This window comes from Schistocerca gregaria, chromosome 6 (genome assembly GCF_023897955.1).
Source record: "Schistocerca gregaria isolate iqSchGreg1 chromosome 6, iqSchGreg1.2, whole genome shotgun sequence".
NCBI lineage: Eukaryota > Metazoa > Arthropoda > Insecta > Orthoptera > Acrididae > Schistocerca > Schistocerca gregaria.
Genome location: NC_064925.1, coordinates 489,329,483 through 489,355,174, shown reverse-complemented (window position 1 = coordinate 489,355,174; position 25,692 = coordinate 489,329,483). Strand labels below are relative to the sequence as shown.

Genomic DNA, 25,692 nt, shown 5'->3' with positions numbered 1-25,692 from the left:
GGTACTGAATCGAGTCATCTTCGAGACCACATGAATGCTGATACCAGTAAAATAATATTTTACCCCAAGTCCTTTGTTCACCACACATAACCCAATTGAAAATTAGAATCTGTATAATTATATCACACGCCAAGAAATAACAGGATGTAAGTTGCGCTGGTACCTATTTAGTGCTCGAATCCAGAACATCAGAACAAAGTCTACCCTGTTAGGGGGCAAAGAAAATATTAACGACGAAATAGTACATTCTGTAATTGAGATGGGCAAGACTATTTTTATCCAAGGCTACCACTCTACCGAACGAAGACCACCTTTCCTCTTCTTTCATTAACTTAATTTACTTCTTCCAATGACTTATGTAAATCCATAATAAATTTTTCATCCTTGTTAATACGTGTGGATATGTCTGAGTGATATACGTTGTAATTACTTCTACATAGATCCTAACACACCTACATCACACGGAGATTCAACAATTCTAAATACTGTCAACTCAATTTGTAAAACTTGATCAATTTTAGAACACGACATTACAAATCTATAGAAATGTGGCTATGAATAAAAGTAGCCTTGCAGGAGCACAAACTTGGCAATTGCTCTCTTTATTTACATAACACAAATGAGCACAAACAGATGGCTCAGGCGGATGTTTATCTGTTTCTTGGGGCAGAAAAACAAAGAGGCCCTTGTTGACTGAAATTGAACAAGATCTAAAATTCAGGAGCGTGACCTTTTCTAGAAAAAACGAGAAACACGCGACTGTTTCAAAGGAACTGGCTAGACATGAACTGAAGGAAAAGACGGATGCAAGCTCACGGGACACGAAAGTAAATACTGGGTAAAAATGAACTCTCTAGGAAAGACACGGTAGAAATACTGCGGCACACAGCTGGCCGAAACGATTGAAAAATAAGGAAAAAAGTTATTTCCTAGTCTCCTGTAAGTTCGGCAATATCTCTGTTGCTTCTGTGCATGTATCCTACATTGTTTTCTTGCTCCGAGAGCAGAGAGTTGGAAAATATTTGTGTGTTCTACAGTTGTGTATCTTCATTCACTGACATGGAGAACTATTTGCGGATAAAATTACACACAGCTGGGAAAAGGAGGGTAGCAGCGATGCTGTTCTGGAATACTCGACGAACGAAAGTGTAGCCACAATCACGGGGTGAGCACATCAACGTTACAAAGAGTCGGTATCGATGAAGAGAGGGCTAGGGCAGAGGGAAACCGGATAAAGAGAGAAAAGGGCATTGAGAAGGAAGCAGCAAATGAGAGAGAGAGAGAGAGAGAGAGAGAGAGAGAGAGAGAGAGAGAGAGGCTTCTCGAGTGAGTACGACTGTTTGTTTTATCAAGCGTGTCTGCTGTTCCGCGCGAACCTGGTGTGTTTTTCACAAACATACAAGGATGAGTCGGTACTCGGCCGTGACATTATCGGAGAAGAAACGAAATCAGGATAGCAGGACAGATTTTTATCCCATTCCACTGTAGCACTTTTCATTCTGTATATTTTCCTTTTGAACGACGGCTGTAAAAATTGTATGACGTGCGATGACGATCTTATAAACAGATGTACAGGACCCTCAATGATGCCATTTCATTCCTTTAAATTATTTGCGAACCACTTGGAGAAAAACGAGGTGTGATAAAAAAAGTAGTGGGAATTTTTGTTTTTCTTAAAGAATCTTTATCTGTTCATCAATATCAACTTTGCACCCTTCAAAGTAATCCCCCGCAGATATAATGCACTTGTGCCAACGCTTTTCTCAACCTTGGAAGCACTTTGGCACTCACTTTTCGTTATGGTGTTCAGCTACTTCAGCGAGTCTGTATCTCATCAACGGTGCCAAAACGACGTCATTTCTTCGTTCTCTTCAGCCTCGGAAATAGAAAGAAGTCACAAGGCGCCAACGGATTTGGTGGCTGAGGCAACAAGAAAGAAGTCAGAGGGGAACAAAAAACATTGTCAAAAACTTTCTCTAAGTCCACCAATGCTAGAAACGTTCCTTAATCTAGCTTCTAAGATAAGTCGTAAGGTCAGTATTGCCTCACGTGTTCCAGTATTTCTACGGAATCCAAACTGATCTTCCCCGAGGTCGGCTTCTACTAGTTTTGCCATTCGTCTGTAAAGAATTCGTGTTAGTATTTTGCAGCTGTGGCTTATTAAACTGATTGTTCGGTAATTTTCACATCTGTCAACACCTGCTTTCTTTTGGATGGGAATTATTACATTCTTCTTGAAGTCTGAGGGTATTTCGCCTGTTTCATACATCTTGCTCACCAAATGGTACAGTTTTGTCAGGACTGGCTCTCCCAAAGCCGTCAGTAGTTCCAATGGAATGTTGTCTACTCTGGGGGCCTTGTTTCGACTCAGGTCTTTCAGTGCTCTGTCAAACTCTTCACGCAGTATCGTATCTCCCATTTCATCTTCATCTACATTCTCTTCCATTTCCATAATATTTTCCTCAAGTACATCGCCCTTGTATAGACCCTCTATATACCCCTTCCACCTTTCTGCTTTCCCTTCTTTGCTTAGAACTGGGTTTCCATCTGAGCTCTTGATATTCATACAAGCGGTTCTCTTTTCTCCAAAGGTTTCTTCAATTTTCCTGTAGGCAGTATCTATCTTACCCCTAGTGAGATAAGCCTCTACATCCTTACATTTGTCCTCCAGCCATCCCTGCTTAGCCATTTTGCACTTCCTGTCGATCTCATTTTTGAGACGTTTGTATTCCTTTTTGCCTGCTTCATTTACTGCATTTTTATATTTTCTCCTTTCATCAATTAAATTCAATATTTCTTCTGTTACCCAAGGATTTCTACTAGCCCTCGTCTTTTTACCTACTTGATCCTCTGCTGCCTTCACTACTTCATCCCTCAAAGCTACCCATTCGTCTTCCACTGTATTTCTTTCCCCATTCCTGTCAATTGTTCCCTTATGCTCTCCGTGAAACTCTGTACAACCTCTGGTTCTTTCAGTTTATCCAGGTCCCATCTCCTTAAATTCCCACCTTTTTGCAGTTTCTTCAGTTTTAATCTACAGTTCATAACCAATAGATTGTGGTCAGAGTCCACATCTGCCCCTGGAAATGTCTTACAATTTAAAACCTGGTTCCTGAATCTCTGTCTTACCATTATATAATCTATCTGATACCTTTTAGTATCTCCAGGGTTCTTCCATGTATACAACTTCCTTTCATGATTCTGAAACCAAGTGTTAGCTATGATTAAGTTGTACTCTGTCAAAATTCTACCAGGCGGCTTCCTCTTTCATTTCTTAGCCCCAATCCATATTCACCTACTACGTTTCCTTCTCTCCCTTTTCCTACACTCGAATTCCAGTCGCCCATCACTATTAAATTTTCGTCTCCCTTCACTATCTAAATAATTTCTTTTATTTCATCATACATTTCTTCAAATTCTTCGTCATCTGGAGAGCTAGTTGGCATATAAACTTGTACTACTGTAGAAGTGTGGGCTTCGTATCTATCTTGGCCATAATAATGCGTTCACTATGCTGTTTGTAGTAGCTTACCTGCATTCCTATTTTCCTATTCATTATTAAACCTACTACTGCATTACCCCTATTTGATTTTGTGTTTATAACCCTGTATTCACCTGACCAGAAGTCTTCTTCCTCCTGCCACCGAACTTCACTAATTCCCACTATATCTAACTTTAACCTATCCATTTCCCTTTTTAAATTTTCTGATTTACCTGCCCGGTTAAGGGATCTGACATTCCACGCTCCCATCCGTAGAACGCCAGTTTTCTTTCTCCTTATAACAGCATACTCTTGAGTAGTCCCCGCCCGGAGATCCGAATGGGTGACTATTTTACCTCCGGACTATTTTACCCAAGAGGACGCCATCATCATTTAATCATACAGTAAAGCTGCATGCCCTCGGGAAAAATTACGGCTGTAGTTTCCCCTTGCTTTCAGCCGTTCGCAGTACCAGCACAGCAAGGCCGTTTTGGTTATTGTTACAAGGCCAGATCAGTCAATCATCCAGACTGTTGCCATTGCAACTACTGAAAAGGCTGCTACCCCTCTTCAGGAACCACACGTTTGTCTGGCCTCTCAACAGATACCCCTCCGTTGTGGTTGTACCTACGGTACGGCTATCTGTATCGCTGAGGCACGCAAGCCTCCCCACCAACGACAAGGGCCATGGTTCATGGGGGATTGCAATCCAAAAAAACAATGAAAAAAACCTTCACATGTGATCGAAATTGTCGAATTTTTTTCGGTCTTGGCTTATTCACGCAGTTTGCATTGGAGTGATTGGGCCTTGGTTTCGACGTCATACCCAAATACCCATGTTTCGTCACCTGTCATAGCCTAGGTTAGAAGTTCTGGATCGTTGTCGATTTTATTCAGCAATTCCTGAACAGTGTCTACGGTATGTTGTTTTTGGTTGAAATTCAACAGTTTCAGAACAAACTTTGCTGCAAAATGTTTCAGGCCAGAAACACCCGAAAAAAATGGTTGGTATGAGTAAGAGACGAAGGGTACGCCGACATTCTCAGCAACGTCCCTGAAGGTGATTCGGAGATTTTCCAGAACCATTTTCTTCACTTCTTCCGCATTGTCATCAATAACCGATGTGCCAGAGCGGTCGTCGTCTTCAACGTCTTCTCCACCTTGTTTGAAGCGTTTATACCACTCGTAAACTCTTGTTTTACTCGTAGCAGACTTGGAAAAAGCCACAGTCAACGGTTAGATTGCGGTGCTGACACTTTATTCCATGGTTCGTCCAAAATTTAAAGTAAATTCTTTGGCCCATCTTTTCCAAAAGTAAAAACTTCGCTGATAACTCGAAAACACGTATAAATGCACACGGAACATGTGTACCAACAAAATAAAAACAATTTGATAAAGGGATGTATAAAACCCGCGAAATTAAAAAATTCCTGTTACTTAGTGACCAAATCTCGTAAGTTTCAAATGCTCACGCTGCTGTAAGTTTTCATTAATGAAAGGGATCTCTCACCAAATCTCGTAAGTTTCAAATGCTCACGCTGCTGTAAGTTTTCATTAATGAAAGGGATCTCTCTTCTCTCTCTCTCTCTCTCTCTCTCTCTCTCTCTGTCTGTCTGTCTGTCTGTGTGTGTGTGTGTGTGTGTGTGTGTGTGTGTGTGTGTGTGTGTGTGTGTGTGTGATACACTTGTACACTCTTTGTAGCAGGCATAATAAAGCGGTACGATCTCAAATCTTATTTCAATAATTTCTTTCTGTGACCTGATATTGTCTGAAAAAGATTCTTTTAAACAAACTTTTACGACGAACATAGCACCTTCTGTATCGGAGTTCATCGTTAGCCTTCTGTTGAGGATCAATATAATATACTAAAGGGCACGATTTCTCTGGGTAACTTGGTAGCGAAATTTGCACTAATAGAAGAAATACATTTATGGTATGACCCTAGTTGTATGTCGTGTTAACCAGGAATCGGTCCGAGTGACGACATGAAGTTAACCACATTTATATAACAGAACTCAATCCAAAGTTAGTATGAACTGGAAAATGGTAAAGCTATAATCCATAGCGCTGTTTACAATATATACGAGGGTCATTCAAGAATTGAAGAGACAAATCAGTCTGGAGAAAAAACTGTTAGTAGGGCAAGTTTGATACTTTTATGGCTTCAAGTTGGCACCACTGGGATGAGCCCTGATCAGCTAATGTATCAACATTGTTTTGTTTATAACTTCAAAAATACATTTCAAGACGGCGAGTCCGCTTGAAACGTCCACATGTGTTGAACAACGTTCTGATATTCGTTTTTTACTTGTCGAAGGCGAGAAACCAGTGAATATGTACTGTAGAATGTCTAAAGTTTATGGTGAAGGTTGTATGAATAGTGAAAATTTTTACAAGTGGGTAGAGCAGTTCAAAAATGGTCGCGACTCAGTGACTGACGAACACCGTTCTGGCCGAGCAGTTGCAGTTTCAACTCCCTCACTTGAAAGTCGAATTGATGACATTATTAGTGCCGACCGCCGTGTGACTGTGGAAATGATAGTTGATAAGGTTCATGTTAGTACTTGTACAGTTCATTACATTATCCGTAACAAGCCGAATTACCGCAAAACATGTGCAAGATGGTGCCAAAGGAGTTGACGCGGCTACACAAGGAAACAAGGTTAAGAGTGTGCTCAGAGCTAAAGGAACGCTATGAAACAGAAGGTGAGCATTTCCTCAACAAAATTTTAACTTGTGATTCACTATTATGAGCCAGAATCAAAAACACAAAGCATGGAGTGGAAGCACACCAACTCACTTGTCAAGAAAAAATTCAAAACCCAAGCATCTGCCGGAAAAGTCATCTTGACGATGTTTTGGTATTATCTCGAAGAGCAGCGAACAATGAAAGGCCAATACTACTCGGATATGCTTTTAAACAAGTTGAAGCTAGCCATGAGAGAGAGAGACGTCGCGGATCTCAGAGGAGGACATTTTCCAGCAAGACAACGCACGTCCTCATATTGCTCAACTAACTCGTGAAACATCGACAAAATGGGCTGGGAAGTACTGCCTCATCTCCCTTACAGTCCCGATTTAGCACCTAGTGATTTCCATTTATTTGGTGCATTGAGGGAGGCATTACGTGGGAAGACGGTCCAGAACAACGAGGACGTGAAAAAGTTTGTGGGAAATTGGTTGAAACATCAAGATAAAGAGTTCTTTGTAGCCAAAATAAAAAAAATTGTAGCCTGTTGGAGCAAGTGCATAAATGTTCAAGGGGAATATGTTGAAAAGCAAAAAAAGGTATTGTTTTGTAAAAATAAACGCTTTTTTTGTCCAGACCAATTGGTTATTCAATTATATATATTATTATAACTTCATTTAAGTATGTTTCTACATTTCTGCACTAAGCCTACAACGTGTTATTGGCGTGTACAGATGGTTTAGTGAGAATGCCTACTAACAACAGTGAACAAAACTTTGATAGATTAGTATTGCTACCGTAAAATCATAATGTTAAGTTTGTTTTGTTGTAATGGGAAACCAGCTGATGATAATGTGACAGCAATAACAATTTTCCTGTAGTACAACCAATGTAATCCGAAAAGATTGGTCTGACGGTTGATGACTGGGAATTAGTGACATACTGATTATGAATTGTCAATTATACTAAATATCATCATCATCATCATCATCATCATCATCATCATCTTCATCTTCACTTGCATCTTCATTTCCAGGTATTGGGCAAACTGCCTGCTCTGTTGTCAACGATTATTATTGAGGGCATTTCATTTTGGGCCTATCTGGATTCCTCCTTCTTCTCGGTCTGTGTCTCAACAGTGGTTTCGTCATTCTTTCTTCTGGAATTTTGCTCACATAATCGTCCAATAAATCTCTATATTTCTTTGCTGTGTCGTTTATCGCTTCACCATTCAGTTCTCTAATTTGTTTATTCCTAATCCGGTAGTGGCGTGTACAAGCTTTCGCTGTTGTTGGAGATCTCATTTCAGCTGCACGTCCTTTACTGTTATTCCTCCTTGAGAGGACCCACGTTTCACTCCCCTACTTTATTTTTGTTTTCTAGCTCTACCTTTAAGGTTCTATTAATAGTGCCACATACACACTGGTGCGCAAAACTTAAGAACGGAAGCAACTTTAGCATGACGTGTCACTATGAACTACATGGCTCGATGAAGCTTGCACCACACATAGAAAGAAATGCCGCAGCACCGTACCGGTTTACTACAGAAGGTAACTGAAAAAATAGAAGTTGAGAGGAACAGAAATTGCACTTTTATTCAAAGACAAAAATTATTTGAAGTCACCACGATTCGTGGTGATCCCCTAGACACTGTAACAGGCGGGACATGGTTCTCTATACGGTCTGTGATCACCTTAAAGCAATGCGTGCTCTGCAACGTGCTCCCATGTTCACTATAGGTTTGGTACGAAGTTGTTGTAATAGGGCGTTCCATTCTTGCACCAGCGTTATGGAAAGCTGCTGGACGGTCGTTGGTGCATTTGGATATTCTGCATTACGTCTCCCACAGCATCCCACACGTGCACGATCGGATTTATGCCGGGGGAATGGGGAAGCAGTCCATTCACCGAATATCCTCTCGTTTCAAACAGTCTGCGCTATCCGATGCGGTCGCGATTGTCGTTCATGGAAATGAAGTCAGGACCGAATGCACCTCTGAAAAAACGCATATGCGTAATGAGTGAGGTGTCACAATAGTGTTGACCAGTGAGTGTGCCGTGTTCATAGATGTGGTCAGTACAGCCATGTAACATTATGCCTGGACCACCAAAAAGAGATTACTGGAATCTGTGTGTGCACATTTCTTATTCATTGTAGAATTATCATACGCTTTTAGAAAAAGACTGCCTAAACTGCACATTTGGCATTTCCAAATGCAACGGGTAAAACACTGTTGCTTTGGCTTGTTGGCTGTCACGCTAAAGGCGGTTAACTAATGATCTTGTCCTATTTCCTGGGCCCACTGAGATCGGCGGAAGTCGAAGTAACAGTATTGTGCGCCGTAGCCATTGTAAATCTACTGTTGATTGGTGTGCGGTGTTGTCCGTTGCGATTCACACTGTTATTTACGAATGTGAACAACGAGGCTATACCTGGTCGGTCAACTCCACGTGCTCCGACGCTACTAGAGTAGCAATGTTGAATGTCATTCAGTGCTATGGCAGGAAAGAAAGGCAAGCTATAACACTCTTAACAAGTCTCTTAAAAGAGCAGCAACACAAATAGGAAAAAGCGAGTGCAGCCTGAAAAGGCTGAGGCATTTTATAAGAATTCGTCCAGTCGAATGACATGCTACCCCTAGCAAGAAGAAGTAAGCAGGCCTACATGTATTTCTTTGCTGCTTAATGTCTTTAAAGTACAAAAATAAATTCCTGAGATGACCATATTTCTATATTCGGTTGAACACAGTAAATGGAATTATTAAACCAATATAATCCATAATGAAATTAATACTTCCATTTAGCCGTTACAGTTTTATCAATTTTACATAGTACCATGCTGTTCACTTGTGTTTTATTCCAGTTTTTTTTGGGTGGGGGGGGGGGGGGGGGGGGTTATCAGTCTTCTGACTCGTCTGATGCGTCCCGCCACGAATTCCTCTCCTGTGCCAACCACTTCATCTCAGAGAAGTACTTGCAACCTACGTCCTCAATTATTTGCTAGGTGTATTCCACTCTCTGTCTTGCTCTACAGTTGTTGAGCTCTAAAGCTCCCTCTAGTACCATGTAAGTCTTTCCCCGATGTTTTAACAAGTGTCCTATCATCCTGTTCCTTCTACTTGTTAGTGTTTCCCATATATTCCTTTCCTCTCTGATTCTGTACAGAGCCTCCTCATTCCTTACCTTATCAATCCACGTAATTTTAAACATTAGCCTGTAGCACCACATCTCAGATGCTTCGATTCTCTCCTGTTCAGATTTTCCCACAGTCCACGTTTAACTGCCATACAATGCTGTACTCCAGATGTACATTCTCAGAAATTTCTTCCCAAAATTAACGCCTATGTTTTATACTAGTATCCTTCTCTTGGCCAGGAACTTCCTTCCTCCATCCGCGATTTGTTATTTTGTACCTAGCTAGCAGAGTTCCTTAACTTCATCTACTTCGTGACCGTCAATCCTGATGTTACGTTTCTCGCTGTTCTCATTTCTGCTACTTCTCATTACTTTCACCTCTCTTCGATTTATTCTAAATCCATATTCTGTCTCATTAGATTGTTCATCCCTTTCAGCAGATCATGTAATTCTTCACTTTCACTCAGGATAGCAATGTCATCACCGAATCGTATCACTGGTATTCTTTCACCTTGAATTTTAATTCCACTCCTGACCCTTTCTTTTATTTCTATCACTGATGCTTCGATGTACAGATTTAACAGTAGGGGGAATGATACATCCCTGTCCAACATCCTTTTTAATCCGAGCGCTTCGTTCTTGGTCGTTCACTCTAATTATTCTCTCTTGGCTCTTGTACATATTATATATTAACCGTCTCTCCCTATAGCTCACCGCTATTTTACTCAGAATTTCGAACATCTTATGCCATTTTACATTGCCGAACGCTTTTTTCAGGTCGTCAGATCCTTTAAATGAGTCTTGATTTTTGTTTTAGTCTTGCTTACAGTATCAACCGCAACGTTAGAACAGACTCTCTGGCGCCTTTACCTTTTCTAAAGCCAAACTGATCGTCATCCAACACCTTCTCGATTTTCTTTTCCTTTCTTCTGTATATTATTCTTGTCAGCATTTGGGTGCGTGAGCTGTTAAGCTGGTAGAGCGATAATTCTCACATTTTTCAGAAAGTCAGATGGTATGTAGCCACACTCATACATTGTACACACCTACGTGAATAGTCGTTTTGTTGTCACTTCCCCCACGATTTTAGAAATTCTGATCTGATGTTATCTGTGCCTTCTGCGTTATTTAATCTTAAGTCCTCCAAAGCTCTCATAAATTCTGATTCTAATACTGGGTCCCCTATCTCTTCTAAATCGACTCCTGTTTCTTCTTCTATCCCTCCAGACAAGTCTCCCCCTCCCCCCCCCCCCCTCCTCCCCTATAGAGGCCTTCAATATACTCTTTCCACCTATCTACTCTCTCTTCCTCTGCATTTAACAGTGGAATTCCTGTTGCACTCTTAATGTTACCACCCTTGCTTTTAATGTCACCGAAGGTTGTTTTGACTTTCCTGTATGCTGAATCAGTCCTTCCGACAATCATTTCTTTTTCGATTTCTTCACTTTTTCATGCAGTCATTTCGTCTTAGCTTCCCTGAATTTCCTATTTATTTCATTCCTCAGCGAACTGTATTCCCTTATTCCTGAATTTCCCTGAACATTTTTGTACTTCCTTCTTTAATCGATCAACTGAAGTATTTCTTCTGTTACCCATGGATTCTTTGCAGTTACGTTCTTTGTACCTATGTTTTCCTTTCCAGCTTCTGTGACTGCCCTTTTCAGAGATTTCCATTCCTCTTCAACTGTACTGCCTGCTGAGCTATTCCTTATTGCTGTATCTATAGCCTTAGAGAACTTCAAGCATATCTCGTCATTCCTTAGTACTTCTGTATCCCACTTCTTTACGTGTTGATTCTTCCTAACTGATGTCTTAAACTTCAGCCTACTCTTCATCATTGAGCCTTTGCATTTATCTTTTCAGATTTTCTAGCTTTCCTACCACATTCAAGCTTCTGACATTCCATCCCCCCATTCGTAGAACGTTATCCTTTCGTTGATTATTCACTGTTTTCCCATGGTCATCTACCCCTTGTTAGTCCCCTCCCAGACACAGGGAACGGGTCCTATTGTGGAATATTTTGTCAATGGAGAGATCATCATGACACTTTTTCAATTTAATGCAGTGGTTTCCATTGCCTTCTGCATCCTCATGCCGATGATCACAGCCGATTCTTTCTCCTTTAGGGGCAGTTTCCCACTCCAAGGACAAGAGGACCTCTGTCCGCTCCTCCGTCCTCTTTGACAAGATCGTTGGCAGAATGAGGGTGACTTCTTATGCCAGAAGTCTTTGGTTTCGAACCCGGGACCGAGGACGTTTCGATTATTAATCAAAGACGCTACCCCTATATCACCACAGTATTTTCGTTATTACTGCCAAACCATTAATACCGAAAATACTGCCATGGTCTAAGGGTATTTTCAATATTACTGCCAAATAATTTTTTTGTAGAAGTACTATTGCAAATTGCTTGTAACGACAAATGCAATTTCACTTCATTTTGACGTATTCAGTGCAGAGTGCAGTCCAACTTTCGAAGGATTATTTTTCTTTTACCCCTCTTAGGAGAAGAAGTGGCGAAATTCAGACTTCAGTCGATGATTTTAATAATTGGGTAATTAGAGAAACTATCGAAGAATTTTACACCCAAAAGAAGATTGTACTCACCATAAGTAATTTGCTGTATGTACTAAAAAGTATAATCGACTGGAAATTGAGTGGTACCTCCTTGAGGATATTAATAAAGCCCATAGGCTTCAAAAGAAAAAAGGTCCAAAATAAGAGGCATTTATTAATTGAACGCGGAGACATAGTGTTTTGACAGTCTCGCTTCGTAGTTGAAATGAGAAATGTCAGAGAAGCTGGGACTAAAATTTTCTACCTTGACGAGGCCTGGATATACAAGTATGAGCTTTGGGAAACGCTGTCAGAGTCAGGGATTGGCGGGAGCCACAGAGTGGGGAAGTGTTCAAATGGTTCAAATGGCTCTGAGCACTATGGGACTTAACATCTGAGGTCATCAGTCCCCTAGAACTTAGAACTACTTAAACCTAACTAACATAAGGACATCGCACACATCCATGCCCGAGGCAGGATTCGAACCTGCGCCCGGAGCGGTTGCGCGGTTCCAGACTGTAGCGCCTAGAACCGCTCGGCGACACGTGCTGGCTGGGGAAGTGTCTCCAGGAGCCTTTTTATGGGAAGCGTCGGTGCCAGACAGGGACTTCTAAGGAACCAAAGCTCCAGCTTTAGACCAGTTCCTCGCAGGGGGACTACCATGGGCACATGAATTCTGCGAATTTTGAAAAACGGTTTGAGGAGAAGGTTCTTCCAACTCTACCGCCACGATCTATCAATTGTGCTCGATAATGCACCCTATCGTTGCAGGAAAGTCGTGAAACAACAGATGAGATATGACACGGAGGCGACGATAGTCGAGTGGCTGCAAACTAGAGAGGTCCGATGTGACGAAAGCATGCGGAATGACCTGAGTTAGTTCTCCAAAACCGGTCCTCCGAAAATTCGTATGTAATTGACTAATTGGTCGCAAGTAAAGCGCACAAATTCGTCACATTCCCGCCATACAACTGTGATCTGAATGCAGTTGAATTTGCATGGGCTAAATTAAAACGACAATTCAGAGTCGAAGTATAACAGGGGATATGTCTGCTGGAAACTTGTTAAAATTTGCCGACGCTGCCTATCAGTCTTTCACCGCCGAAGACTGGGAATACTACTGCCGAAATGCGCGAGAGCTTAGAGGCGTGTCGGTGTGATACAAATTGCCGTTAATACGGGTCCAGGCAGCACCATCGAATCCGACGACTCAAGCACGGACACAGTCGCGGGCAACTGAATGGAATCGGCTCTTAGTTTCGTAAGTTTTTACTTTTATCTATTCGCACCTTATAGTTTTCATAAAAAATTCTTATTTCGTAAAGACTACAGCACTGACGCATCGACGGAAGATGAGAGTGGAAGTAACTCGTACTTTCCTAAGTTTTTACTTCTATCTACTCAGTCTTTATGGTTTTCATAAGTAATACTTATTTCGTAATAATAAGATTCTATTTTCGACTATACACACATATCAAGGTCATGAAAGTTCCTGGCAGATTAGAACTGTGTGCCCGACCCAGACTCGAACTCGGAATCTTTGCCTTTCGCGGGCAAGTGCTCTACCAACTGAGCTACAGAAGTACGACTCACGCCCCACCCTCACAGCTTTACTTCTGCCAGTACCTCGTCTCCTACGTTCCAAACTTTACAGAAGCTCTCCTGCGAACCTTGCAGAACTAGCACTCCTGAAAGAAAGGATATTGCGGAGACATGGCTTAGCCACAGCCTAGGGGATGTTTCCAGAATGAGAATTTCACTCTGCAGCGGAGTGTGCGCTGATATGAAACTTCCTGGCAGATTAAAACTGTGTGCCCGACCGAGACTCGAACTCGGGACCTTTGCCTTTCGCGGGCAAGTGCTCTACCAACTGAGCTACAGAAGCACGACTCACGCCTGGCACTCACAGCTTTACTTCTGCCAGTACCTCGTCTCCTACCTTCCAAACTTTACAGAAGCTCTCCTGCGAAAATAATTCTAATTCTGGAAACATCCCCCAGGCTGTGGGTAAGCCATGTCTCCGCAATATGCTTTCTTTCAGGAGTGCTAGTTCTGCAAGGTCTCGGTCGGGCACACAGTTTTAATCTGCCGGGAAGTTTCATATCAGCGCACACTCCGCTGCAGAGTGAAAATCTCATTCTATCAAGGTCATGCTTACTTTTGTGTCCCTTCTATGATCAGGCCCGGATCTAAGGGGAGGGCGGCGGGGAGGAGAGGGGAGGCCAAACCGGGGTATCTGCCCTGGGCGCCAATTTCAGGGGGTGCCAAATTCATATTCTTGAGGGGGAGGGGGGGGGGACTTGTTTCACAAAGCGCCTTGCATCCAAGGCACGTTGGTCTATCGATTGTTTATATTATTTTGAAGCGCATCCATGATGGTTTTTGATCATTTTTAAACACATTCTAAGTTGATTTCTGAACGAATCATAAGTTAATTTTTGAATGCGTGCATCGTGTACCTGACGCCTTTGCCAGGGGAATCCTCGTGGCACCTAGAAATGAAAAAAACTTTTCCTGCAGACAACACGGGACGGGACTATACGAGCTGAGCCGAATAAACACGAACCTTTGAGTGCCAAGCGCTGTTTGTTTATGAAGTCCACTGGGTGTGCAAATGATAAGCTTTGCTATAATTATTAGCGAAATCCATAGGTTCAGACTACCAGAGTGGAAATAAACAACTAACAGGAAAAACAAGTATGAAAGATTACTATCTTCTCCGTGTATCCAAGAAAGTGAAATTTGGACAGAATTTTTTTGCCAGATCGCTATACTACTACGGGCTGTTGTACAATACCCGGTTAGCAACTGCCTAAGTTCTGTTCTCGGAATAGAGCGGAAAACACATTGTACGAACACGTAATAACGCCTGACCGGGGCATAAACGCAGGATTACTAAACCCGCGATTCTGGCAAGGTTACTAAAGTTGGCTGGATAATAAGATTTGACAATGGCAGGAATAGTTACAGAATTAGTGATACGGAAGAATATGACGATTTCAAATATATATAAAAATTTCGTACAACTACTACTTTTCGATCTCATGCTTGAGAAACTGGAGCGTATAAATGAAATGTGAAACTATTTCACAACATAAAACATTCTGCTTGTAGTAGGCCTAAAAGGCATGATATTACATGATATTGCTGCAATATTAGAAAACCTGGCCATTAAAATTGCTACACCACATAGATGACGTACTACAGACACGAAATTTAACCAATAGGAAGAAGATGCTGTGATATGCAAATCATTAGCTTTTCAGACCATTCACACAAGGTTGCCGCCGGTGGCGACACCTACAACGTGCTGACACGAGGAAAGTTTACAACCGATTTCTCATACACAAACAGCACTTGACCGGCGTTGCCTGGTGAATCGTTCTTGTGATGCCTCGTGTAACGAGGACAAATGCGCAGCATCACGTTTCCGATTTTGATAAATGTCGGATTGTAGTCTATCGCGATTGCGGTTTATCGTATCGCGACATTGCTGCTCGCGTTGGTCGATATCCAATGACTGTTAACAGGGTATAGAATCGGTGGATGCGGAGGGTAATACGGAACGCCGTGCTGGAGCCCAACGGTCTCGTATCACTAGCAATCGAGATGACAGGCATCTTATCCGCATGGCTGTAACGGATCGTGCAGCCACGTCTCGATCCGTGAGTCAACAGATGGGGACGTTTGCCATAAAACAACGACTTGCACGAACAGTTCGACGACGTTTGCAGCAGCATGGACTATCAGCTCGGAGACCATAGCTGCGGTTACCCTTGACGCTGCATCACAGACACGAGCGCTTGCGATGGTGTACTCAATGACGAACCTGGGTGCACGAATGGCAAAACATTTTTTTCAGATGAATCCAGGTGCTGTTTACAGCACCATGATGGTCGCATCAGTGTTTGGCGACATCGCGGTGAACGCACATTGGTAGCGTGTATTCGTCATCGCCATACTGGCGTATCACCTGGCGTGACGGTATGGATATGTGTTACGACCTGTGGCTCTACCCTTCATTCGACCCCAGCGAAACCCTACATTTCAGCACGATAATGCACAGGCCTTTCTGGATACAGAAAATGTTCGACTCCTGCCCTGGCCAGCACATTCTCCAGATCTCTCACCAATTGAAAACGTCTGGTCAATGGTGGCCGAGCAACTGGCTCGTCCCATACGCCAGTCACTACTCTTGATGATCTGTGGCATCGTGTTGAAGCTGCATGGGCCTATGTACCTGTCACGTCATCCAAGCTCTGTTTGACTCAATGCCCAGGCGTATCAAGGCCGTTATTAAGGCCAGAGGTGGTTATTCTGGGTACTGATTTCTCAGGATCTATACACCAAATTGCGTGAAAATGTAATCACATGTCAGTTCTAGTATAATATATTTGTCCAATGAATACCCGTTTATCACTTGCATTTCTTCTTGGTGTAGCAATTTTAATGGCCAGTAACGTAGCAGACAGGGACAAAACGGACGTAATCAAATCGAGAAACCATACCAGTATTGTGTACTGCTCATATTAACACCGTTTTCAGTATTAGACAACGACATTTTGATCTTTCATCTAACAAAACTTTATACGAACTTTATTGAGGTAATAGATGCTTTCGCAGAAAGGAAAGCGCGCCGTGCAAAGTTATAGCAAGATCAGAGAGAAAAAACTTCTGGGATCTAAGGATTAAAGAAATGTGCACTTCCTTGCCGGTCTCTTGTCTTTACTGCTTTTATGTTTCCTATATTTAATTTTATGTCACATAAAGGCTAAAGTTATTAGCTAATAGGCAAGAAAGAGTGCAAATTTTCTGAGGAGTTCTTATTCTGCTGGCTGGGGTGGCCGAGCGGTTCTAGGCGCTACAGTCTGGAACCGCACGACCGCTACGGTCGCAGCTTCAAATCCTTACTCGGGCATGGATATTTGTGATGTCCTTAGGTTAGTTAGATTTAAGTAGTTCTAAGTTCTAGGGGACTGATGACCTCAGAAGTTAAGTCCTGTAGTGCTCAGAGCCATTTGAACCAAGTTCTTATTCTCCCCATCAGAAATAAATCCACCCAGCATTAATTGTGAGTTTTTTTTAAGGGCGGGGGGGGGGGGGGGGGAGGGGGGGACCGGCCGACTGGGAGCAGGAGAGGCAGCACAGGACATTTTAATTTCCACTGTCCTAAATATAGGCTTGATGGCGTCCATTACTAACTATAAAATTTGAATTCCACAGAGCGAAATACAGTGACGTGCGATAATGTAGAAGAATGCTGTGTGAAGAGGTGTGGCACTGCACTTTGTCAAACTTATGAGAAAATAACATGTCTTACATTTCCTCGATCATATATGTTTTGTATATCGAACTCTTCAGAAGGTGTACGATACAAAATTAACATACTTTTCAATTTAATTTTTTTTTTTTTTTTTTTTTTTTTTTTTTTTTTTTTTTTTTTTTTTTTAGTTCCGGTTGCCCTATCTCAAACGCTCGAGGGAGAGGGGAAGGAGGGCGTCACTATCAAGTTTTTGCCCTGGTTCTGAAATATCGCACATCCGATGCTGTCTGTGACGCCTTAATCCATTAGACGTTCGTTTCTTTTACAAGCGGTAGCTGTAAGATGGCTGCCCTGGGAGCCAACAGCCAATGCGGGCCGAGTAAAAGTGTACGATCTGAACACAGATTACTTGGTGCGGCGGCGATATCAGCGCAGTTCTGCATTCATGGCGGATGTAAACATTGACAAAATAAGAGTATGCAACCTTTTCTCTGTTGTTTCCTCGTTCAACTCTTGTCTAACTGCAAATCCAGCAGCCAGCATAAAGTAAACGTGCCTGAGCCAGCCCGGTTGACCGTGCGGTCTATCGCACGGCTTTCCGGGCGGGAAGGAGCGCCTGGTCCCCGGCACGAATCCGCCCGGCGGTTTTGTGTCGAGGTCCGGCGAAACGGCCCGTTTGTGGATGGTTTTTAGGCGGTTTTCCATCTGCCTCGGCGAATGCGGGCTGGTTCCCCTTGTTCCGCCTCAGTTACACTATGTCGGCGATTGCTGCGCAAACAAGTTCTCCACGTACGCGTACACCACCCTTACTCTACCACGCAAACATAGGGGTTACACTGGTCTGGTGTGAGATGTTCCCTGGGGGGGGGGGGGGGGGGGGGGGTCTACCGGGGGCCGAACGGCACAATAATCCTGGGTTCGGTGAGGGGCCGCTGCAGCGGAGCCTCTCCGTCGTTTCTAGGTCCCCGGTTAACATACAATACAATACAATACAAAACAAAAGTGCCTGCATTGTGTCTGCCTGACAACCTTCCCAAATTCTCACAAGGACAGCCCCTTCCCCAGCTACACAAGTTAATCACAACCAAAACAATATGTGAGCATTAGTTCTTGGACAAAGAAGTAAGTTCAAGGTTTTCACAGCCTGCATTCGATTTTACTCGGCAGAGTAATTGTATTACACGATCATGTTATGCTGTAGATGTTTTCATCTGTACACCCAAACGCCTCAGACAAAAAGAAGAAATATAATTTTGTACGCTAGAAGAGGGAGGAAAAGTGTGAAACATCAGGGTTGAACAGATGTCCAGGAGCCTTCTCAAACCGTATTTGGTGGAACACCGAGCATGCATTCAAAATCACGAATTCTGCAGTCCAGTTGGCACGTCTGTATCAAACAGGGGAGAAAGTTTCACCTCGGTTCAATCCTAGGTTGCTACGAATCGGCCCTATCGGCAGATCCTGGGGGATGCTTTAGAGCAATGGTCGTCACGTTGCGGCCCCAATCAAGTATACACGCGGCTCACAATATTCTTAATATGCAACTAGCAACTAACAGCCGAATCCAAAAACGTCAAGAGCTTCTTCAGGGAGTATTTTTTCCTGATTCGTAACAAAATATACTACTTACGCATAAAGTATTATTTTAATATGTACTAAATTTTAATTTACGTTGGTGAGTTCAGCAGTCAACTAAGTTCGTGAATCGGGATTACTACAGGAGTCGTCTTCAAATACGGTAAATCGTTGTGGCAAGGAATATGAAATTTAATTAAGGCAGTTATAATATAATGCTATGAGTGAAAGAGAAATGACATTCAAGCACCTAGAAAAAATTGTTGATATTGTCTCGTATTGAATAATGCATTAGAATATAAGTGCAATTACTGTTACCAACACTTTGACTGCCAGTCCCGACAGCTGACAGGAAGAGAAAAATTTCGGTAGACTGCCGATCTCGACACGTAGCAGGATACAATTTCTCCCACTTTTAAATAGGAAACCACATATACTGATGGGTCTTCATTATGTTCCGAGGGACGTGCAATTTCTGAAACGGTCGTTTGTTGCATGAAGTCATACTGGAGGATGCCGGCAGCTGTCCGTTCAGTACGCAAAGAAACGTGGTTTCGTGTGGTCTTATGGACGACAAAATATTGCGTTAATTGTGGCAATAGTGAGCAGTGATGATACGATATCGACTATTCAGATGATAATCCTGACTTTGTGCAAGAACAATTGTGTCAGACGTTGACTTGATTTCGTAAAACTTTCTTCGAAATGTTGCACTATTTTCTGGTGCTTCTTCAGTTTTTGAAATATGCAACCATATTTTGTTATAGACAAACAGGAAAGGCTGCAATAAATGACACTACATGCCACTGCAGCGAGTACAAAATAGTAATATGCAAGAAGTTATGTTTGAAAGTGTATCACAAAGAAATTAAACTATTTGAAAGAAATGTGTGCCAATTTATGCATGCAATCCATCAATCCATTCATATTAAACAACAGAAGGAAATTACGTGAAACATAAACCAGGATGGCTAGAAGGGGCATAAACTGCCGTCCTCCATAATTAGAGTGCAACGTTTTACCATTGCCCATTACACACGGTAAACTCATTGGACAATCTGGATTTTACGAAAATGTAATTTCAGATCGTTAGATCAAAAATGTGATATCAGTATTCATATTGATAATATAAAAGGAAGTGCTTTCCACAGATTAATGAAATGTGCTTATATTTTACGTATGGATAACTATCAAACGTTTGTGGTATAGTATAGTTTATATGTACGCACAGCTGGTATGAATCATACATAAGAAACAGAACGCAAAAGGTTGTACTGAATAACGCAGAAGATGTCGGAAAGTTAAGAACACAATTAGTGACTGGGCAGGAATCACAAATGGAGTCCCACAGAGTTCAATTTTGGATTCTCTCCTATTCCTTGCATATGTTAAAGACCTTCCACTTGACAATTAACAAGTGAAACTGGTTCTTTTTGCATACTATACTAGTGTTATAATAAATCCCTAAAAAGAAAGCAACAGAAGAGTTGGTAAATGGTATTTTTCAAAAAATTATTAAGTAGTTCTGTGAAAAAGGACTATTCCTAAATTTTGAAAAAAAAGACACTACATTCAGTTCTGTATAAAAAAAATAGAGTCTTACTGCAATTGATGTAGGACATGAGCAGGAGTCAGTAAATTGTGTAGAATGCTTCAAATTTTCGGTTGTACGTATTGACGAAAACTTGAACTGAAGAAACATATTACTGAGATCCTCAAACAATTACGTTCAGCTACTTTTACTCTTCGTATAACTGTCAAATTTTGGAAACAAATGCATCAGCCTCCTAGATTATTTCGTACATTTCCACTCAATAACGCCTTGCGGAATAATTTTCTGGGGTAATTCACCACTTAGAAAGAAAGCACTGATTTCACAGAATAGAAAGTTGAGAATAATATGTGATGCTTAGCCACGGACGTCTTGTAGATACCTCTTCAATCAACTAAGCATTTTATCCGCGCCGTCACACTACACAGCTAATGAAATTCGTTACAAATAGTCCATCACAATTTGAGATGAACAGCGATGTCCATACTTAGAACACTAGAGGGATAAATGATCTTCAATATCCGTTTTTAAAGCTGTCGGTGGCGCAGAAAGCAGTTCAACCAATATGCAGCAACAAAAATTATTGACCATTTACCAATAAAGAAAGTCTGACAAGTAGCAAAGAAAATGATTTCTCCTGGGCAACTCTTTCTTTTCCACTGACGAATTTTTTCTTAAAATCTGATATTTCCTTTCAAATATAGTTCTTGGAGTACGACACTTTCTGAAACTCATCGACTCAAAAATCATAATTTTAGAATCTTGGCCCCATTTAGATAAATTTCTGCGCACTACTATTTGCCTTTCCTCTGTTCGTTCATCGACCTTTTCATTCTCCTCTGAACTCATTGAGAATACAAAAACACTGGCATCATGTTTATACTGACCAACAGTGCCAAGTCTACGAAGCATAAAATATCTCAAGTGTTGCGAAAAAAGAAGCTGATTGTACAGTCTCATAACAGGAAACACAGATACACGTAAGCAACAATACTGCGCTGCCATTTGTCGCCCGCTGGATTACCTACGTGCCTCTTTACGCCTTCCGCTTTACTCTCACCGTTTCTTCACAGTAGAATAGGGTGTCCATTCGTCCCGTTTTTTTCCCTGGACAGTCCCGTTCTTTACCAAAATGTCCCGCTGTCCAGAAAATTTTTTTAGGGACGCTCAAATGTCCCGTTTTTAATGATTCCGCTTGGCTAGAGTATTTTACGCTACTGGTTGTCTGACTTGCTATTAACTGCGCAATTATTTACGCTAGGAAGCGTGTGATGAGTTTGGGCATACCCCAAACGTGTACCGAACTGTCAAAAATCGCAAGTAATTTTAAACGCACTATAGGTTACGAATAACAATCGAGATTCTTCTCTTATAAATCGATCCACTGAATCCGTCCCTTCGGTCCAGAGATATTCTACACCACTGATACTTGCTCTCTGGCTTTCTTCACCACACTGTTAATGTTTTGCACTGTGCAATCACTGTTTCATTATGCCAAAACGGAAATGTAATTTTAACCGCAATATAAAAAGCGAGTTTCCTTTTATCACTAGTAGTGGAGAAACTGTAGAATGTATGTTGTGCAGATCAAAATTTGCTATTGGTCATGGTGGAAGGTCTGACCTTGTGATTCACATTAAGACGAAGAAACATCGCATGAGTGATCAAACGAAAAGAGCAAATAAATGCATGAGTGACTACTATGTAAACTTAAAAGCAGTAACAGAAATGGATGGGCAGTTGGCAGCACAAGAAGCTACGTTTGCAAACCACAGTGCAATGCATAACCATAGCTTTAAGTCAATGGACTATACTACAGCAGTTGTTAAAAAACATTTCAATCCTAAATTCACATGTGGACACACAAAATGTAATGCAATCATTTCAAATGTTAAATGACCGTATGCAGCTCAGCAGGTTTTAAATGAACTGAAAAGTGCTCGATTCATTTCTGTAATGATTGATACATCGAATTATCTGGATTTGAAGTTGGTTCCTCTTCTTATCAGGTATTTTCACCTTGAAAATGGCATCACGGTGAAAGTGCTCTAATTGGTTAATTTAGCTGGAAAAACTTCAGATTTACTTCAGAATTATGTGTTGGAGGTTTTAAAGAAATATGATCACGAGGGAAAGGCGATTGCAGTTTCTGCAGACAACACTAACACCATTTTTGATGGTAAGCAGAGGAAAGGAAAAAACAATTTGTTCTATAAACTATAACAGAACACAGTGAATAATACAGTACGTGTTGACTGTCCGGCATATGTGGTGCACAATTCCTTACAAACTGGCTCAGATTGCCTACCCATCGACTGCCAATTAACTGTAAACAAAATCTACCAGCATTTCCACATATATACAGTAAGGATTGAATCTCTGAAGTTATTCTGTAAGTTTACTGAAACTGAATACAAAGCTGTACTTGGGCACAGCAAGACAAGGTGGCCATTTCTGCTACCAGAATTGGAAAGAATTGTAGAGATATTTCCTGCTTTGAAATCGCATTTCATTTCCCTTGATAATCCTGTGTCTATTGTTCTTCTACATTTTCTTGTTAGCCAGCTAAAACCTTTCACCACAGCAGTTAAATGTATTGAGAAACAAGAACTTACGATAGTGGAAGTTCATCAAGAAATAAACAAATTATTGGGCAAATTACAATGTAGAAAATCTGAAAGATTTCTCACATCCTTTGTACATGAGACTTTAAGAAAGCTAGAAGAAGAGGGTGAAATTACTGTACAACAATTTCATATTTATGCTGACATCTTCAATGACTCTTGCATTGAGTATATTAAAGAATGGTGTTTACCATTTCCCACACCTTTTGAAGCATTTGACTGGGTTAATATGAAAAGGAGCAGCTACAGTCGAAGGATATTCAAGACTGTTGTGCTTTTGTTAAAAGTATTGTACAAAATTTTCCTGTTGATGAAGACGAACTGTTCGATGAATTTTCATGTGCACAGAACTTTATAAAAAGTGAAGGAGGAGACAAAGAAAGTGTTAGTGCAACGTGGTGTAAAATAACTGCTTATTTCAAAAGTAAAAACATTAACATGAAAAACATGATTCATTTGGTGGAGTTTTGTCTGGCAATTCCTGGGTCAAATACTGCTGTGGAACATGTATTTTCGTTAGTGAATTCTTTGATGTCAGATGGAAGAAAAAAAACAGAATGGAAGCTGAAACAGTGAGGGCCTTACTCATTGTCAAAACACACTTTAATGGTGTATCGTGTACTGACTTTTATGATACAATTTCAAACGAAAATGCACTTCTTGATAAAGTACATAAAAGTGAAAAGTACGGTGGTAGTGTGGCAGAATAATTGTAAAAAGTGATTTGGGATCATCTGAGTGCACGTTGTAAAGGTAAACTTGTATGCGTATTAAATTTAGTCAATACAATATTTATGTCCCGTTTTTTTCTTCATTGTCACAGGTTTTTCTCTAATTTATTTTTAATGTCCCCTTTTTCAATGAAAATGAAATGGTCACCCTACAGTAGAACAAAACTTCTACCATGCCCACATCCTGAACTAACACATTATTTACCACTTTCGACCTATCAGTAAAAAATAATTCATCACTGAACATCGAATGACGCCAGTAATCCCAACTCCAACCACTAAATGACTTACCTGCAGTTTTCTCGTTACGCTTAACATGTAGTGTACACAATGAATGACGAAAAATTATAGAGCTATTGTTTAGAGCCGCACTCACCGCCATCCTGCCGAGCAGCAGCGCGTCCATCTCGCAGTGGGGCGCAGGTTCGACACCCGTCGCCTGCCCCGGCGCAGCAGCCTCTGGCACCTCCACCTCGTCCACGCTCGCCTCCGCTATACTCATCGCTCCAATTCTTCAGCTCTGCGAGTATATTGAGCGCGAACCTCCCCAACTACACTCTCAAGGTGCAAATCCAATGCTCTCAAGGTACAGTTCTCCAAAGACGGAAATGAGACACTTGTCACGATGTAGTCTTTCTATGAGATTTTTACTTGCGCAAACTAACTTTATGACAGCGTCGAACATACATGAATACTACTACGGCTTCCAGCAACACTAGTACTGACACCAAGTGCGCCTGCTTCAACCGGTATGTTTGAGTCTTTTCGTTTTCGCAGTTTTATTTCCCTTAGAGTTCCGTGGCTGTCCACTGAAATGAAAGCAACATATATCGTGTATCATCACAGTATCACAACTTCTACCACTTAAAGTAGACTGGTGAACTTCTCAGAATGGGCGCTAACCATTTTGAAAACAAAATTTAGATTCCTTTGCGATCCTGTTCGCTAATATTTTACTATTGCTTTCATCAGTTGTAATTAATACACCGAAAAATAGTCTTTATTTTCTTCTCTCGTGGGCTAAACGCACGTCGGTCACCATTCACCATAACAGTGTATGTTGGTCAGTTGCTCCGCTCAAACACCACAATGTCGCAATCACGAGGCGTATTGTTAACTGGTCCAACTCCACACTTCGAATGAGAAGATATTCAGCACCTTCCCAACCAAAGAAACATTTCTTGCAAAGCCTAAAATAACCTTGACATTATATTATGGTAAGCTACCGTGTGTCCACAGTCACGAAAGAAGATGTCTAAACATTAAAGCAGGTCTGATGAACTAATAGAATATCGTTTCTACGCCCTAGCGTTGCTACAGCTGCCGTATAACACTAGTATATCTTTTTGGGGCTCATGAACGTCAGCACTGGAAAAAAAATAGTATTCCGTTTCTCACAGCGACAATTGTAAAAAATGTACAGCGCTGATTGATGGCTGTGCATGTTGATTGTCTAAAGCATTAAGGCCTCATGCAATCGTGTGTCACGCCACACGGCTGCAAAGCTTATTTTGGTGTTCTCGGTATGCTTTCCCACAAGCATTCAGCTTTTAATTTCGGAGAGCTACATTAATTTGTATGAATTTATTAGTGTGGTCTTGAAAACTCTGATGAATTCGTCAGTGCCATGTACCAAGGCTGGTAGCGTACAAACGAAGAATAAGAAACGAAGGACAGCGGGTAATCGTGTGGTGATGCTAATAGCGTCGATCCCAGAAGCACACTGTCAGCTCCGCTTGGTTGGAACCGCCACAGTCGCAGCACCTGTTGCTCAGATGCGCGCGCATTCGCTCCGAAGAACCTGTGTCAATGGACACAACGACCAGCCAGCTAACTTGGCGTTCGTCGTTCAGAACAAATTCCATGTCGAACGTTGGCATGAGATGAGCTGCCTTCAGCTCGAATCTTCCGGCAGTCTTAGTGCAACGTAAGGACTCGAGTTTACATGCTAAATCCTGATACTAGGACTAGTAAGCTCCTAGTTGAAGTAAAATAATCCAAAATTTAAATACTGACATTGTATGACCATTTATCATATTTCAATTACCAAACAAAATACTTTCGTACTGGAATACGCTGTAGCTATA

General features: G+C 41.5%; 1 protein-coding gene across 1 annotated transcript in view; it reads right to left on the bottom strand.

Annotated features, from left to right (window-relative positions):
• Positions 1-25,330, bottom strand: part of LOC126278505 (inactive dipeptidyl peptidase 10-like) — a 517,605-nt gene extending 492,275 nt beyond the window's left edge. The window contains exon 1 of the mRNA XM_049978663.1: positions 23,982-25,330. Within this exon, the coding sequence (XP_049834620.1) occupies positions 23,982-24,107 (126 nt within the window). The 5' untranslated portion in view covers positions 24,108-25,330. The remainder of the gene's footprint in view (positions 1-23,981) is intronic.
• Positions 25,331-25,692: the final 362 nt, after the last annotated feature.